Consider the following 14,366-nt stretch of genomic DNA (forward strand, 5'->3'; position numbering starts at 1 on the left):
GCTGTCCAGGTCAGACAAGACTGAAAAATTAGACTGGCAGAAACAAACTGCATCTTCAGAATTAAAGAACAAACATTAAGTCTTAGATTACACTATTTTAAATATATTGTGCAAACCTTTATATTCTGTTCACATTAAAGTATATTCCACATCTCAAATTGGAGATCAAGCATTGCATGGTCTTCAAGTTATAAGGGGCATAAAGACCTGCCCAGGATACCTACTTACAAGAACATAACTCTGCTGAGTTTTGCAAGTTATCACAGTGAACATGCTGTCTCTCACAAGTGCCACTGTCTCTGAGGACAGCTTTCTCTACTGTAGCCAGTTAAGTTACCAGCCACCCAAAGCAATTTTCACCTAAAGTCAAAGATTACATTTTACCAGTTCATGTGAGAAATCCACAGATTATACTTATATACCACATGGTCAGCTTGGTGTTCAAAAATGTACACATTCATAGGAATCTGAAAGATTTTAACTTTAAGCTTTAAGACAAAAGATCTTTCACTTAAAAACATAAGCATCTGTCAGACTAGTTGACAATATCTTCATTTTTATTAACAAATATGATAACTGACCTATAACCTAATTAGAAGTACCATCTCTGCAAAATATAGTTTCCATGATCACTGGGATCTCTCCTCTCTTCATCTGCCTGTTTGAAGGAAACACGCAGGAAGTTAATGATTGTGTAGTTTCACTCCTCTTTCGTGATTGACATGTATAAATAAAAAGGTTCAAAAATAAGGAAAATTGATTAAGAAAGAGACAGGTTAACAGTATGGCTATATAAAACCATTTTTCCAACCTGCAAAGTAGGAGTGTTGCTTAAAAAGACTAGTGAATAGCAGACTAGCAGCACTTAGAGACTACTAAGTGCTAAGAATTTTGTCATTTAAATCACATCAGGGTATAGATGATCAGACACGATATTTTTACCAAGAAAAATAAAAAAATGGAAAAAAAAAAACAAACAACACACCTACACATAAAAAACAAACCAAACAGTAAGAAAGAAAGAGAGAGAGAGAGAGAAAGAGAGAGAGAGAAAGAGAGAAAGAGAAAGAGACAGAAAGAAAGAAAGAAAGAAAGAAAGAAAGAAAGAAAGAAAGAAAGAAAGAAAGAAAGAAAGAAAGAAAGAAAGAAAGAAAGAAAGAAAGAAAGAAAGAAAGAAAGAAAGAAAGAAAGAAGCCAATGCTGTAACCCTACTCCAAGTAAATCTGTTAAATGCAAGTCAAACATAGGTAGCTTAAGAGGGAGCTCAGTTTGGCTTGCAGCCTGTTCTACTATCAACTAAGCTTGCCAGGGATGCCTAAGGGCACATCCTTCCTAGAAGTAAGATTCACATCAACTCCTACAGTACTGAACTTCGGAGATGTCTGGAATAAACCTGGAATGGCAACAAATGTTCAGAAGATATGGGAAATTTTTGAAAGGCTAAAGCAAAACAGACTTTGCAGACTGGTTGCGAATAATCTAGTGCTTGAAAGTTGACAGAGAGCCAGAATAACATATCAGATGCTCAGTGATTCAGATATTTATCTCCTGCTCTTTCTTAGTCTCTCCAATTCTTCCTTACAGATAATCGTCAAGGCTTTTGCTTTGCTGAAGTACTACAGACTATGTGTCAGATGGCTTCAAGCAGCCGCAATCTTGTCACTAAATCTGAGTGCTGCTGTGATGGAGGCCGGGGCTGGGGTAATCAGTGTGAGCTCTGCCCACTTCCAGGAACCACCCAGTATAAGAAGCTCTGTCCACACGGTCCAGGATATACTACAGATGGAAGAGGTATTTGCAGAGATGAAAGGATGTAGAAAACAGTGAAGGAATACACTTACATGCTTAAGAAAATGCAGTATTCTCTTTGAAGCTCCTTTGAAGAATTTCCTGTGAAACAACAGAGTTTGATTTTTCAAATACTACTGTGTGATCAGAAATTAAAAACACCTTTAAACAGTAGCTGCACCAGGAATACTCACAGCTGTGCACGATTTTCAGGGTTGGGATCTAAAACAGGATCAACCAGTAGTAAAAGCTAGAAATTATCCCAAAGCTTTTGTATGCTGAGATGTTACACACAAGGCAAAAGGTAACAGTAGTAGTTCTAACTGGCACATATTTTTAAATTTTGGTGAACAATTTTTCATGATCTTAGTAGTTATAACAAACTTCACTTCTATGATTTTTTGTTTTTAATTTTTTGCCCTTAGTAATCAAAACTAGAGCTGGATTACCCAATGAAATAGCATGAAACTTTCAATGCAGAAAACAATACTAAAAATTGGAAAAATATTTGCTCGTGTGTTCAGGCCCATTTTAAAGAGAAAGAAAGGTTAAAGTTACTATCCAAAGCATGATGATCAGGAACTGTGGAAAAAATTGAAGATTTTTTTTTTCCATCCCCAGTAACATTCCCATGGCATTATACACAATTACAGAATGGCTGAGGTGGGAAGGGACCTCTGGAGGTCATCTAGTCCAACCCCCCTGATCAAGTAGAGACACCCAGAGCAGGTTGCCCAGGACCATGTCCAGGCAGCTTTTGAAGATCTCCAAGGAGGGAGAATCCAAAACCTCTCTGGGCACCATATTCCAGTGCTCAGTCACCCACACAGTAAAGTGCTTCCTGATGTTTAGATGGAACCTCCAGTGTTACGGTTTTTGCCCCAGTGCCTCTTGTCCTGGTACTGGGCACAAAGGAAGGAGCTTGGCCTCTTCCCTTAAACTAGACATTGATGAGATCCCCCTGAGCCTTCTTTTCTCCAGGCTGAACAATCCCAGCTCTCTCAGCCCTTCCTCATGAGAGCTGCACAATTCTCCTGATCATTGTGGTGGCCCTCTGTTGGACACTTTTCAGTATCTCCAGCTTTCTGTTGTACTGGAGGGCCCAAAACTGAACACAGTACTCCAGGTGCAGTCTCAGCAGTAGAAGGTGGTCTTTTTTCTTTGAATTTCTTATTCAGAAGGAAAAGTTAACAAATGTCAAATTCAAAACTAGTATTTTATTTTTTTTTTTGAAAGATCATATATTTAATATTTTCCCTACAGATATTGATGAATGTAAGGTCATGCCAAACCTATGTAGAAATGGACAATGTATCAACACTATGGGCTCCTTTCGCTGCTTTTGCAAAGTTGGCTATACGACTGACATAAGCAGCATATCCTGTGTTGGTAAGATTCAGTCTCTTAATCGTCAATATGTTTTTATTGGTACATAATTACACAGTGCAACTATCAATCTCCCTCTGTAAACCTCTGAGTATCTCTTTATCTCTTAACTCTTTTCTTTCTTTGTCTTCCTAGTATGCCCTTCTGATTTTGTATTTCATTTTGCAAAGTAGGGAAACAAGCCATACTGACAATATTCCTGCACTGAAATATGTTTTCATCTATATAAGCATGTTGACTGACAAAGCAGCTAGCTCACTGCTTTGTTTTTGCCACTTTCCTGTTGTTTAACTCATCTAAGTATATCATAGTATGCCTGAAAAGAAATGCTTTGTCCATAGGTGAAAATATTAAAGTCACTGTTACTCTAGTGTGTCACTCTTTCAAGAGATTCAGTTTGCCACAGTAGAGGTTACTCCAAAGTGACAGACGCATAGGGAAAGAAATGGAAATGCTGCAAAAATGTAAAACATACTTCTACAAATGTTTTTCTCTTAAATATAGTACTGTTCAGGAAACATCTTTCAAAGAAATCAGTACAGAAAATCTTTAACAGTTTCTCTTTTTAGATCTTGATGAGTGCTCCCAGTCTCCCAAACCATGCAATTTTATCTGCAAGAACTCAGAAGGGAGCTATCAGTGCTCATGTCCTCGGGGCTACATCCTTCAAGAAGATGGAAAGACATGTAAAGGTAAAGGAAGCTATACATAGTAACTTTAATTTTGTTGCACTTTGACTTAAAAGAAAATATTTTTGAAGTGTGATTTTTTTTTTCAAGTTAGACTATATTTGTTGACTTCATATTTGTTGACTTTTGTTAAGACAATATCATCTCTTACTTTCAGATCTTGATGAATGTCAGACCAAACAACACAATTGTCAGTTTCTCTGTGTCAACACCCTTGGAGGCTTCACATGCAAATGTCCACCTGGTTTTACTCAACATCACACAGCTTGTATTGGTAAGAAAAACATGAGTTTTCTTGCATTCATTTTTTCTAAAAGAGGAACATTCTCAATTCTTACCCTTTTGCATCATATAAACAATAGTAATACAGAGCAATAATGTCAGCAGTTCAGAAAACAGATTTTGAAAAGCAGCAATTACAGCTGAAGAAATATCAAAGTATATCCACCATTTGTATTTTCTTGCTTAGTAAAAAGTTATATATATTTAATACATGTTATTATATGCTAAGTATAACCACATGGACACAAAGGAGTAGAGTATTAAAATCTGATTTAAAATGTAGTTAAAATAAAAACAGACTGCCTTTTCTTCTTTAATAGATACAGATGTCTTTAGATCTTAAGCACATGTATGAATCTAGCCAACTGAAACTATTTTAGTTAAGCTAATATGTAGGTGCAGCCTTTTTCCACTGTCAACAATTACGTACCTGGGTCTTTCACACTCATAACTGAATTACAACCTGTGCTTCCAATTTACTAAGTACTTTTAGCCCTGCATGAGTCATCAGGTCATCTGAAATTTGAATATGGAAAATAAAATTTTCAAAATAAATTTTTGCATCTCTTTGGTTTTCAACCTCTAAGGAAGTGTTATATGAACATGCCTAACATCTTACCCCCAAGATGCTAACCTTCTTCTCTCTGCCCTGTTAAAGATAACAATGAATGTGGTTCTCAGCCATTGCTTTGTGGATCAAAAGGAATTTGCCAAAACACTCCTGGAAGTTTTACCTGTGAATGTCAAAGGGGATTTTCTCTGGATTCTACTGGATTAAACTGTGAAGGTAACTAGTAAAAGTCAAATTCTTTTGTGGTGCATATTCTTACCTCTGAGTCTAGGGAATCCTATGATGTCAAAGACAAACCATGATCATAAAACAGAGAAGCAGACATAGTGAAAGCACATACCAAAAATAAATAGGAGTGTATCTGAGGAATTTAAAACATAAATGTATGTAAGAGCATACTGTCTAACTCTTTTTTTACACAAGTTAGAATAAAAACTTACTCTTTATCTGAACTCTCAAACAACTCCAGAGTGCTTTCACCTTCACATAGGTTTATGAATCAAAAAGTCTGGTTACTTTTTCTTTTTATTTCCGTGTACTCTAAAAAGAATCTTGCTACATTTTTTTTTTCTCCAGCTAATTGTAATCATCTGCCTGAAGGTATCTAAGATCAGATTCTAAGTTACATACTTTTATCTCTTCTTCCATAGCTTCATCTCTCTGTTGGCCCAAAGGAAGCCCCGGCTGGGAAATCTGTATTTGAGAGTTGTAGTGTCTTTAGTTGGTCTCAGATACTGTGAAACAAAAAATTAAAAGGCAGAGGTATATGTGCACAAATTTATGACATCTCAAAATATCAGTTACCCTGACAAAAGGATTTAAAACATTAATTGATATTTGGAATGCATTTCTAAAGTAACAATGCAGAATTTGCCCATCCATAAGTTTCAGAAAGCATTATAATCTGTCAGATTACTTTATCCTCTTCAAGTACATACATTCATCATGTGTGCTTTATCCAGCACTAAATTACACGTACCAAAGCATACACAAGATAGGTACATAACTAGAACATCAGAACTGCTCTATATGTTTTTACTGATGAAAGCACAAGTTTCATTTCCTGGCAGTAGTTTTCTAGACCTCAATGCTTTGGGACAGCCCAGTTCCCCAAAATCTGTGGACAACTGTGTACAGCTAGAGTGTAACTTACAATCTGTGGTGTCGTGTACAATTTCTTATTTTCTACTAGCATTGCATACTGTACCTTACACATTGGGGTGCTTACAGTGGCTTACTTCTTATAGCAGACACTGTTTCTAATGACCAGATTTTTACATTTTGGTTTTAATTTGTGGGTTTATTCTTTATTTACACATTCATCAGAGTTTTTTAATTGCAAAGGTGAACAAGTACAATACAGACAAAAATTTGATATGTGTTCCACACATTCAAACACTTCAGTATGTGCCAGGAAACTGAAGTCCTACATAGTTGGTTTGGCAACTGAAATCCAAAAACATTCATGTTCTGAATATTACATCAAAGCAACATTGTGTGTGATTAGGAGTAGTGTTTCTTCTCCAAAGCTGAGTTAAAGTTTTGAAAGCTTTAGTTGGATTATTGATAGATACAAAGAACACTGCATAAATTTGAGCTCCAAACCTTCCCAGGGAAAAACCCTGAATAGTGCTGCCATCTTAGAACAGTATTCCTCTGTCATAAATATGGGTGTTGAGGTGATTTAAGTAACATATTTGCAACATGTATATTGACATGTTCCCTCTGTTCTACTTCCCTTCCCAATGCAAAGATGTGGATGAATGTGATGGAAATCATAGGTGCCAACATGGCTGTCAAAACATCCTAGGTGGATACAGATGTGGATGCCCACAAGGGTACATACAGCATTACCAGTGGAATCAATGTGTTGGTAAGGAAACAAAATGCATACAATACATTTGAACAGCAAAGTTGTCATAGAGATTACAGTGACAACTGCCAAGTAAGGGCAAGAATGCACTGGACAAAGGATATGCAGACAGATCTTCTCTCTCTCTCTCCCCTTCTCTCCATCCACTTACTACTTCTAATGTAAAACAATGACAGATGGTGATGAGAAAACTCACTCAGCCTGTTAAAACTCTGTGTGACAAGGTGTTTTTCCTAGACTTTCTATGTTCTGACTCCCTTCTCCTCAAGAAAATCCCCATCAAAAAAGTTGTAAAGGCTTTTATTGAATTCCTTCAGGCTCAGTATAGATACCTCTCTTGAAAAAAGAAAAAAAACAATCCTACATTTCATCAGTAGGAATCAGTCAACACCATTAGCATTTTGAGAATACTACAGAGCAGTATCTATAGTGAATAGGAAGAAAAAGATACCGACATAATCATTCCAAAATACAGTGTTAAGGCTACCATTAGTTCATTGGGCAGAAAACAGGGACAAATGAATCAGCTCAGCAGTTTTCTTCTATATCTGGCTGATTCAGGCCATCTTTTTTTTTTTTCTTCTGTATTTCATGAACTAAGCCAAATCCTATACCAAACAGAATGTAGGAAATTAAAATAAATAAATAAATAAATAAATAAATAAATAACAACACAGACAAACAACCCTATCCTGTACTGTTCACAAAGCACCATAACAACTTATTTACCTTTTCATGTTTGCTTTCATGGTTCTACCTCAATGGTATCACAATCAGAGGATAGCTGTGAGTCCTGCCTTAGATAGGCTGAGCTTATTGCCCTGTTATTAGTTCATCAAAATTAGTTCATTACACCCATTTTACACTGAATAGCACACCACACAGTTTTTCTGAAGGTCCAGCCAGTAGCAGCACTACTTAGTACTGCTCATTAACAAAGAAAGATAATGAAGGCGGTGGGAGTGACAGGAAAATACAAGTAGCAACTCTGACAAATTTCTAAAACAGCTACGGTCTCTGAATGTAGAATAAAGATAGATAGTCCTCAGAAGAACATGTCTTCTAGTAACTGCAGGCAAAAATGGTAAAGTATGCACCAATGATTCTGATTATGAAAACTGTACCATGGTACGGTAAATAAAATAAGCACCGTATTTGCTAATTGTCAAATACAGTCTTTCAATACAACCAGCTACTTTACTCACTCATTTTTCACAAGATAACCTGTAACTAAATCCATCAGACTGATTGGAGGATCTTCCCTTTATGTGCCCATAAAATGAAGACAATTCTTGCTTCTCTCTTCCATCTGGAATGGCTGTTCAGGTTGTCTTTCCCCTCACAGAGCCTGCAGGTTTCTACTACTAGTAGGTAGTAACCTCACCCCATCTCTGGGTGTCCATGAACACTGTGTTGTGGTTTAACCCGACCAGCAGCTAAACACCACACAGCCATCCGGTACGGAAAAGTGGAGCCTGTGAGTTGAGATAAAGACAGTTTATTAAGACAGGAAAATAATAATAACAATAATGATGATAATAGTACTACTAATAATAATGTGTACAAAACAAGTGATGCACAATGCAATTGCTCACCACCTGCTGACCAATGCCCAGCTCAGCATGTTGCCAGATGGGATAGAATACCCCTTCGGGAAGTTTGGGTCACCTGTCCTGGGTCTGTCCCCTCCCAGCTCCTGCTGCACCCCCAGCCTGCCCGCTGGCAGGACAGAGTGAGAAGCTGAAATGTCCTTGGCTTGTGCAAGCACTGCTCCGCAACAATTAAAACATCAGCATGCTATCAGCACTCTTCTCATCCTAAGCCAAAACATAGCACCCTACCAGCTTCTACGGGGAAAATTAACTCCATCCTAACTGAAATCAGGACAACACTGTCATGGTTGAAGTATGACTGGAGTTCCAGTCCATTGCTCTTCTGTGGACCTTGCATGGTAGGAATGTACCCTGCCAGGAGAAAGAGTATTGACAAGTACCCCTAAGCACAACAGGAGACATGCCTTGAAGGAAAGGGAAGAGTTGAGGGAATATAAACTTGACAGTAACAGTATGCTAAAACATCGTTATGGTCCAGATATATATGTTTGGGATTTTTGCCAGTGTGCTTTTACTCTGGGGACCACATCTTTGTAGCATAGTAAGGTCAAGGACATAGCAGAGCCCTAGGACTTGCAGATATTCTGATTTGTTAGCTACATCTTGCCTGTCTGATCTTTGTCCAGATTAAAGATACCAATGCACTTTTGTTTGCTTACTAGATGAAAATGAATGTTCCAATCCTAACACATGTGGCTCTGCTTCTTGCTACAACACACTTGGGAGTTACAAGTGTGCCTGCCCTTCTGGATTTTCTTATGACCAGTTCTCCAGTGCATGCCACGATGTGAATGAGTGTTCTTCTACCAAGAACCCCTGCAATTATGGCTGTTCCAACACTGAAGGTGGTTATCTTTGTGGCTGTCCACCAGGATATTACAGAGTTGGACAAGGGTGAGTATCTCACACAGTCATTCATCAGAGACACATTCAGAGGGTGACAAAAAGTCTAGGCAGTAATTACACTGAAGAGCAGAGGTGCAAATGAAGCAGAGGTTAATAAGTCATGTTTTTGTACATTTCCTGTGCACAGTGTACACAAGCTGTGCTTAAATACCTGTCGTACTAAGAAAAAATAAATAAAAAAAATATGTCTGTACCTGCAACATGACACTCATTTGAATTCTAGTATATAAGCAGCACTACACAGTTAGTTCTGCTTTCTCCACTGGTATCAGCACAAAAACTCCAAGTCTGCTCGGTGAGGACTGTTACTACATAAGGATAGGTGTAATCTTCACTGAGTTAATTAAAGGATTTAAGCTGTACTGGTCAACCCAAAATGTTAAACACAAATTAACATCATCCTGGTACATGATAAAAAATCTTTATTTCCAAAGTCAGGGCAGGTTGGATTTGTTCCGTTTCTTCACAATACTTATGAATGAAAATTAGAAAAACCTACAGACCTTCAGCTAGCAGTTGCATTTCATTCAGTATCTGAATGTATTTCATTCACTAGTGTGAAGGAAATTAATTCACAGTCATCCTGGTGAGGAAAGAGAAGGGGACGAGATACTGGCACTATGGTACAAATTACACACACTCACTTTCCATTTAACTGGACTGTTCATAAAACTGCAAGAACTAAAATGGCTGCTTTTATTCAACAGCCACTGTGTCTCAGGGATGGGATTTAACAAAGGCCAGTACCTGCCACTGGATGGAGATGCTGATGAAGAAAATGCTTTATCCCCTGAAGCATGTTACGAGTGCAAAATCAATGGCTATTCAAAAAAAGAGAACAGGAAAAAGAGAAGTATTAATGACACGGTACGTATCAAGATAAATAAACACTATAATGTACTTTGAAGTATTTTTAGAGATTAAATATTCAGTGCTGTCAGTAAGCTGAGGAAGTTTTACTACAGGCCACATTCAATAGCCAAAATCCTCTTTTTCCTGTCCCTACAATGATTTTTACACTTGTGTCTTGTTGGTGGAAGTGGTGTGACAGGAAGACATCAGCAGCTATGAACAGGGGAAGATTTTAAAGCTTGTAGAGTCTCCTGAGGCCTGAGATGTGGTCTAGTTCCTCAAAATATCTCAAAATCGTGTTTCCTGTAATGACAGAGAGCTATGACAATGGTCATTTCTGCAATCTGTTCTGCTGAAAGGAGGAGTTTGGATAGTGTTGTATGGTCTCAGCCAACTAAATAGATCTGCTTGCAGATTGTTTAAATTGAAGCTTCTGTTCCTGGTTGCTCGTAACTGTGGGACACTAGAGTCCATGACCTAACTGATACCTACATGACAAACCAGCTTACATCCTATACCTGCAAAATTGTTGAGGGCGTTAGAGAATTACACTTATGATTTTATTTTTTCTCACTGCTTTTTTAGGCTTAAATGGGATGTTCATGAAAGGCAAGCCCTAGTATTTATGCCCAGTATTTATTTTAGATACTTTTTTTTTTGAGAGAGTTAAACGAGAATATACCTGTATACCTATTATCTGCATTGTCTATATGATAGGACATTGTTTTGTAGCATTAGCTCTGGTCTTGAAATCTGCAGTAATGGGAAACTGACTAGGTGGGGGGAGAGAATTTCCTTCAGTAATGCAAGAGCTGTGTAATGCAAACAGACAAAATGTAAACTCTCAAATAAAATGGTGAGGTGTGCTGAACACACAAGTTACATTGAAGAAATGAGGAAACAAGTGTCCTTTCTAAAAGGGTAAGAACTTAAGATGATTATGAGTACTCACTACTTCTCATGACTGTTGCCATCAAAGCCATCAAAGTCTGATATTGGTAGAGTTTCTAAAGAAGACAGCAACTGTGTAACTTCTCCTTTGGAGCTTAAAAACTAAATGTTTGATTTCCCCCAGACACACATTTCACATAAATACCGCTTTGTCCTTCCCACTCAACTCCTACTGGGTCTGTTCCAATCTGAATTCTCTGGTCAACCCACCACAGAAATACCTGGATGTTTTTTGAAAAACACTTCTTCCATTGCACAGTTAATTTCATATCTTGTTCAGCATTATTATATATTGTTATTACATTTTTATAGCAGTAAGCTTTCTTGCTGCCCGAGCAGCAAGAAGAGAAGATTTCACATCCATAAAACTACAGGGGGAAAAGTAATAATCTCATCACTAACGATGTGTATAGGTTGTGGTATTTAATACTCTTCTGTACTTGCCCCCATCATAATTTTTCCTTATTTTCACCATGTGTTTTTAATTACATTACGTAGTGGTACATATACATGAATATAATCACATGTGATTGGGATTCCCTCAGAGAGAAAAAAAATCCTTTCCAATATTTAAAAGTCCAAAAGGAATCTTGACAAATAGGCTAGATAACCAATTCTGGTTTCCTGAAGAAGACTAAGGCCTATGAACCATTCTGTGTATTTTAGGTCAAAGGGCTTTTAAAGCTGTTCTTTGTTAGATGGCTTTTGTAGGAATGCACTCATTCTCAACCTCCCACTCCCAAGTGTGTTCACAGCTCACACCTCTGGAACAGATTTACATGTGCAGCAGAACTATACTGAAGCTCATATGAAAAAAATATGACTGATTTATCAGAAAAATAATGCTACGACATTCTTCTGCACTCTTCTCAGTGGTGAAAGTACAATGTAATTGGACTTGACATACCAGCCCTTTTTGTGGAATACAAACAATACGGGAGTACTCTCCATGCTTCAGTTTCAATTTTAATCATCATACTTTATCACCAAATGCCAAGCCCATCTTTTTTAGAAGCCAGGATTGATTAAAACAGTTTTATCAGAAGTTTAGGGCGTTCCTATACAGTACTGTGTCAAGATTCCTGTTTTGGTTCTGTAATATTCCACACTCACGTTGATCATAAGAACAAAACTGTGCCTCACTTACAGTCTTCACTGCAATACTAAACATATGTCTCTTCTTTACATGGGCTTTTTGCAAGCGTGAAGTTAAACAGATTCTGAAAAGAGACTGAAATCTGAGCCCCCTCTATAGACTTGATGCTGTAACTTTAATTATCCTGTTAAGCCTGTGAGAGAAGCCCTTAAGATTTACAGGGTGTGTTATATGGAATCAAGCAGTTCTCCCAGCTGGAAAGGATTTACAATGGCTTTTTTTAACAGCTAGATTTTGAGAAATGCAGAAACTGTTACTAATCACTTACTCTTCTGTCAATGCAAGTGAATATCTGTTTCTCTCCTGCTCTAAACATCCTTTTCTCCTTTACTTCAGATTGAGCAGATTAGCTCGGAAAGTCTAGACATGGATAGTCCTTTGAAGATGAGAGTCAACATTTCCAGGCTTGACAACAAGGAGCACATCCTAGAACTCATGCCAGCCATTGAGCCTCTGACCAACCACGTGCGCTACATCATCTCACATGGCAACGATGATGGTATCTTTCAAATCCATCAGAGGGATGGACTCAGTTATTTGCACACAGCTAAGAAAAAGTCAGTGCCTGGAACGTACACACTGGAAATCACTAGCATTCCTCTATATAAGAAAAAGGAGTTAAAGAAACTGGAAGACAGCAATGAGGACAACTACCTCCTAGGAGAGCTCGGAGAAGCTCTCAGAATGAGGCTGTGGCTAGAACTCTACTAGCCATCTTCCAGACTGAATCCAGTTCTTCAGTCACTTCTGTTCACCTATTTACCCACCTGAACATATCTGCTTTTCAAAGGCTTTGAAACAGTCACTGACTTTTGGGGGAGGAAGGGAGAAGGGAAAACTTCTTTCTCTCCATCCTGCTGAGACTGCAGAACCACCCTTGCAGGAGGGGTAACTTGTGGGAATCATGGTTACTGTATCTTTTATATAACCTCAATTTAAAAATATATTAAAAAGCTAAAGTTGAAGAGATCATCATATGGCACTAAATGGCACAAAAAATGTGAGCTATTTTTTTTTTCCTGTTAGCAGTCTGTAACACTTTGGGTATTTTGCTATAGTTCCTAATTAAAAAAATATAGATGTTTATTTATTTTTAATGCAGTAATATATGGAGAGAATAACAAATTATGTAAACAAAAAGGGAAACATGCTTGTTTTTCTTTAGATTTATAAATTTGAACTATAACATTTTAGAGGTACTTTCTTTTTTTTTTTTCTTAAAAGAAAAAAAAAAGATTTGAAAGATGTTTCCTTTTGTACTTGTGCCAGTCATTCAGATAGTATATAAGCAATTTTTAAATTTATGAGAGCTGAAAGAGCACTGTGATACATCTTCTGGCTACTCTGAAGTGCTCTAGTGAAACTTGAGTATTCAAAAAAAAAAAGTCTTGAAGGACAAGAATTACAATACTAGTCTCAGCAAAGATCATATTTCACAGCAGGTCAATAGGATTGTATTCTGAATCAACCACATCAAATAAAGTAAGAGGCACAACCACTGTAGCAAAATACCTTGACTGCTTTTAATACCATTAGAATTGCAGAACCAAACTGTACTGTACTTCCTTTCAATAACCTCAAGGAACCACACATGCTACCACACCTCATTCTCAGAAAGGGTGCTCTACATACTTGCATTACTGTAGGCAGCTGAAGAAAATGTCACTCTGAAGGGGACACATGATGTTTCATACTGTTTGGTGCTGGCTTGAATTAATGGTGCATTTAGTAAAAATTGAGAGCTGTATCAGGACTGCCATATGTGCAAACTAATTATGCAGTGCAGACAAGGAAAATGTGTATTTGAAATCCATTTTTAGAAGTTTCATTAATACTGTAGTTATACACCGTACGCCTCATTTTATCATAGCTTATTTTGTAAGAACGATGTGTGTACAATGAGTTGACATTTAGTTTACTTTAGTAATTTTTTTTTTAATGTTGTACCATTATGTGTTAAGTGTATGTCTCAATGGTGCTTTTTTTGACAGCTGGTGCCTGTAACTAGTCATGTAACAGAATCTCAGATGTGAAAATAGCCAAAGCACACGCTGACTCCAGGATTGTTTCAGTCGCCTATCAGCGCTGACCAAAGATTAGTATCAAGTTATACTCAGTGGTTTTTCTTTACTTTTGTTCTTATGGGGATTTTTGAAAAAAGAAACATTGTACATTTTTATTAAAATGTTTTTAAGAAAAAAAGTTTTGTTTGTAGGTCTGTATAAGTATGACAACACTTTTCTTGCAATAAAGCTTATTTTCGGGTAGCTTTTTTTTGAAATGTCTGTATTCTTTACAG

The 14,366-nt window shown here is 37.3% G+C and overlaps 1 protein-coding gene and 1 long non-coding RNA gene across 3 annotated transcripts in view; one reads left to right on the forward strand and one right to left on the reverse strand.

The window, feature by feature from the left end:
- Positions 1-14,334, forward strand: part of FBN2 (fibrillin 2) — a 193,095-nt gene extending 178,761 nt beyond the window's left edge. For both annotated transcript variants that reach the window (XM_038170468.2, XM_038170469.2), the window contains 9 exons: positions 1,585-1,791; positions 3,052-3,177; positions 3,744-3,866; positions 4,021-4,137; positions 4,804-4,932; positions 6,470-6,589; positions 8,865-9,096; positions 9,816-9,975; positions 12,404-14,334. In XM_038170468.2, coding sequence (XP_038026396.2) covers positions 1,585-1,791; positions 3,052-3,177; positions 3,744-3,866; positions 4,021-4,137; positions 4,804-4,932; positions 6,470-6,589; positions 8,865-9,096; positions 9,816-9,975; positions 12,404-12,778 — 1,589 coding nt within the window. In that variant the 3' untranslated portion in view covers positions 12,779-14,334. The remainder of the gene's footprint in view (positions 1-1,584; positions 1,792-3,051; positions 3,178-3,743; positions 3,867-4,020; positions 4,138-4,803; positions 4,933-6,469; positions 6,590-8,864; positions 9,097-9,815; positions 9,976-12,403) is intronic.
- LOC140000645 (uncharacterized) lies at positions 351-8,040 on the reverse strand. Its single transcript, XR_011805707.1, has 4 exons — positions 7,795-8,040; positions 5,347-5,450; positions 1,842-1,890; positions 351-658 (listed from the first exon to the last, which is right to left on the reverse strand). It is a non-coding gene; the product is annotated as an uncharacterized lncRNA (long non-coding RNA).
- Positions 14,335-14,366: the final 32 nt, after the last annotated feature.

The sequence above is a fragment of the Anas platyrhynchos genome, chromosome Z (genome assembly GCF_047663525.1).
Source record: "Anas platyrhynchos isolate ZD024472 breed Pekin duck chromosome Z, IASCAAS_PekinDuck_T2T, whole genome shotgun sequence".
Taxonomy (NCBI): domain Eukaryota; kingdom Metazoa; phylum Chordata; class Aves; order Anseriformes; family Anatidae; genus Anas; species Anas platyrhynchos.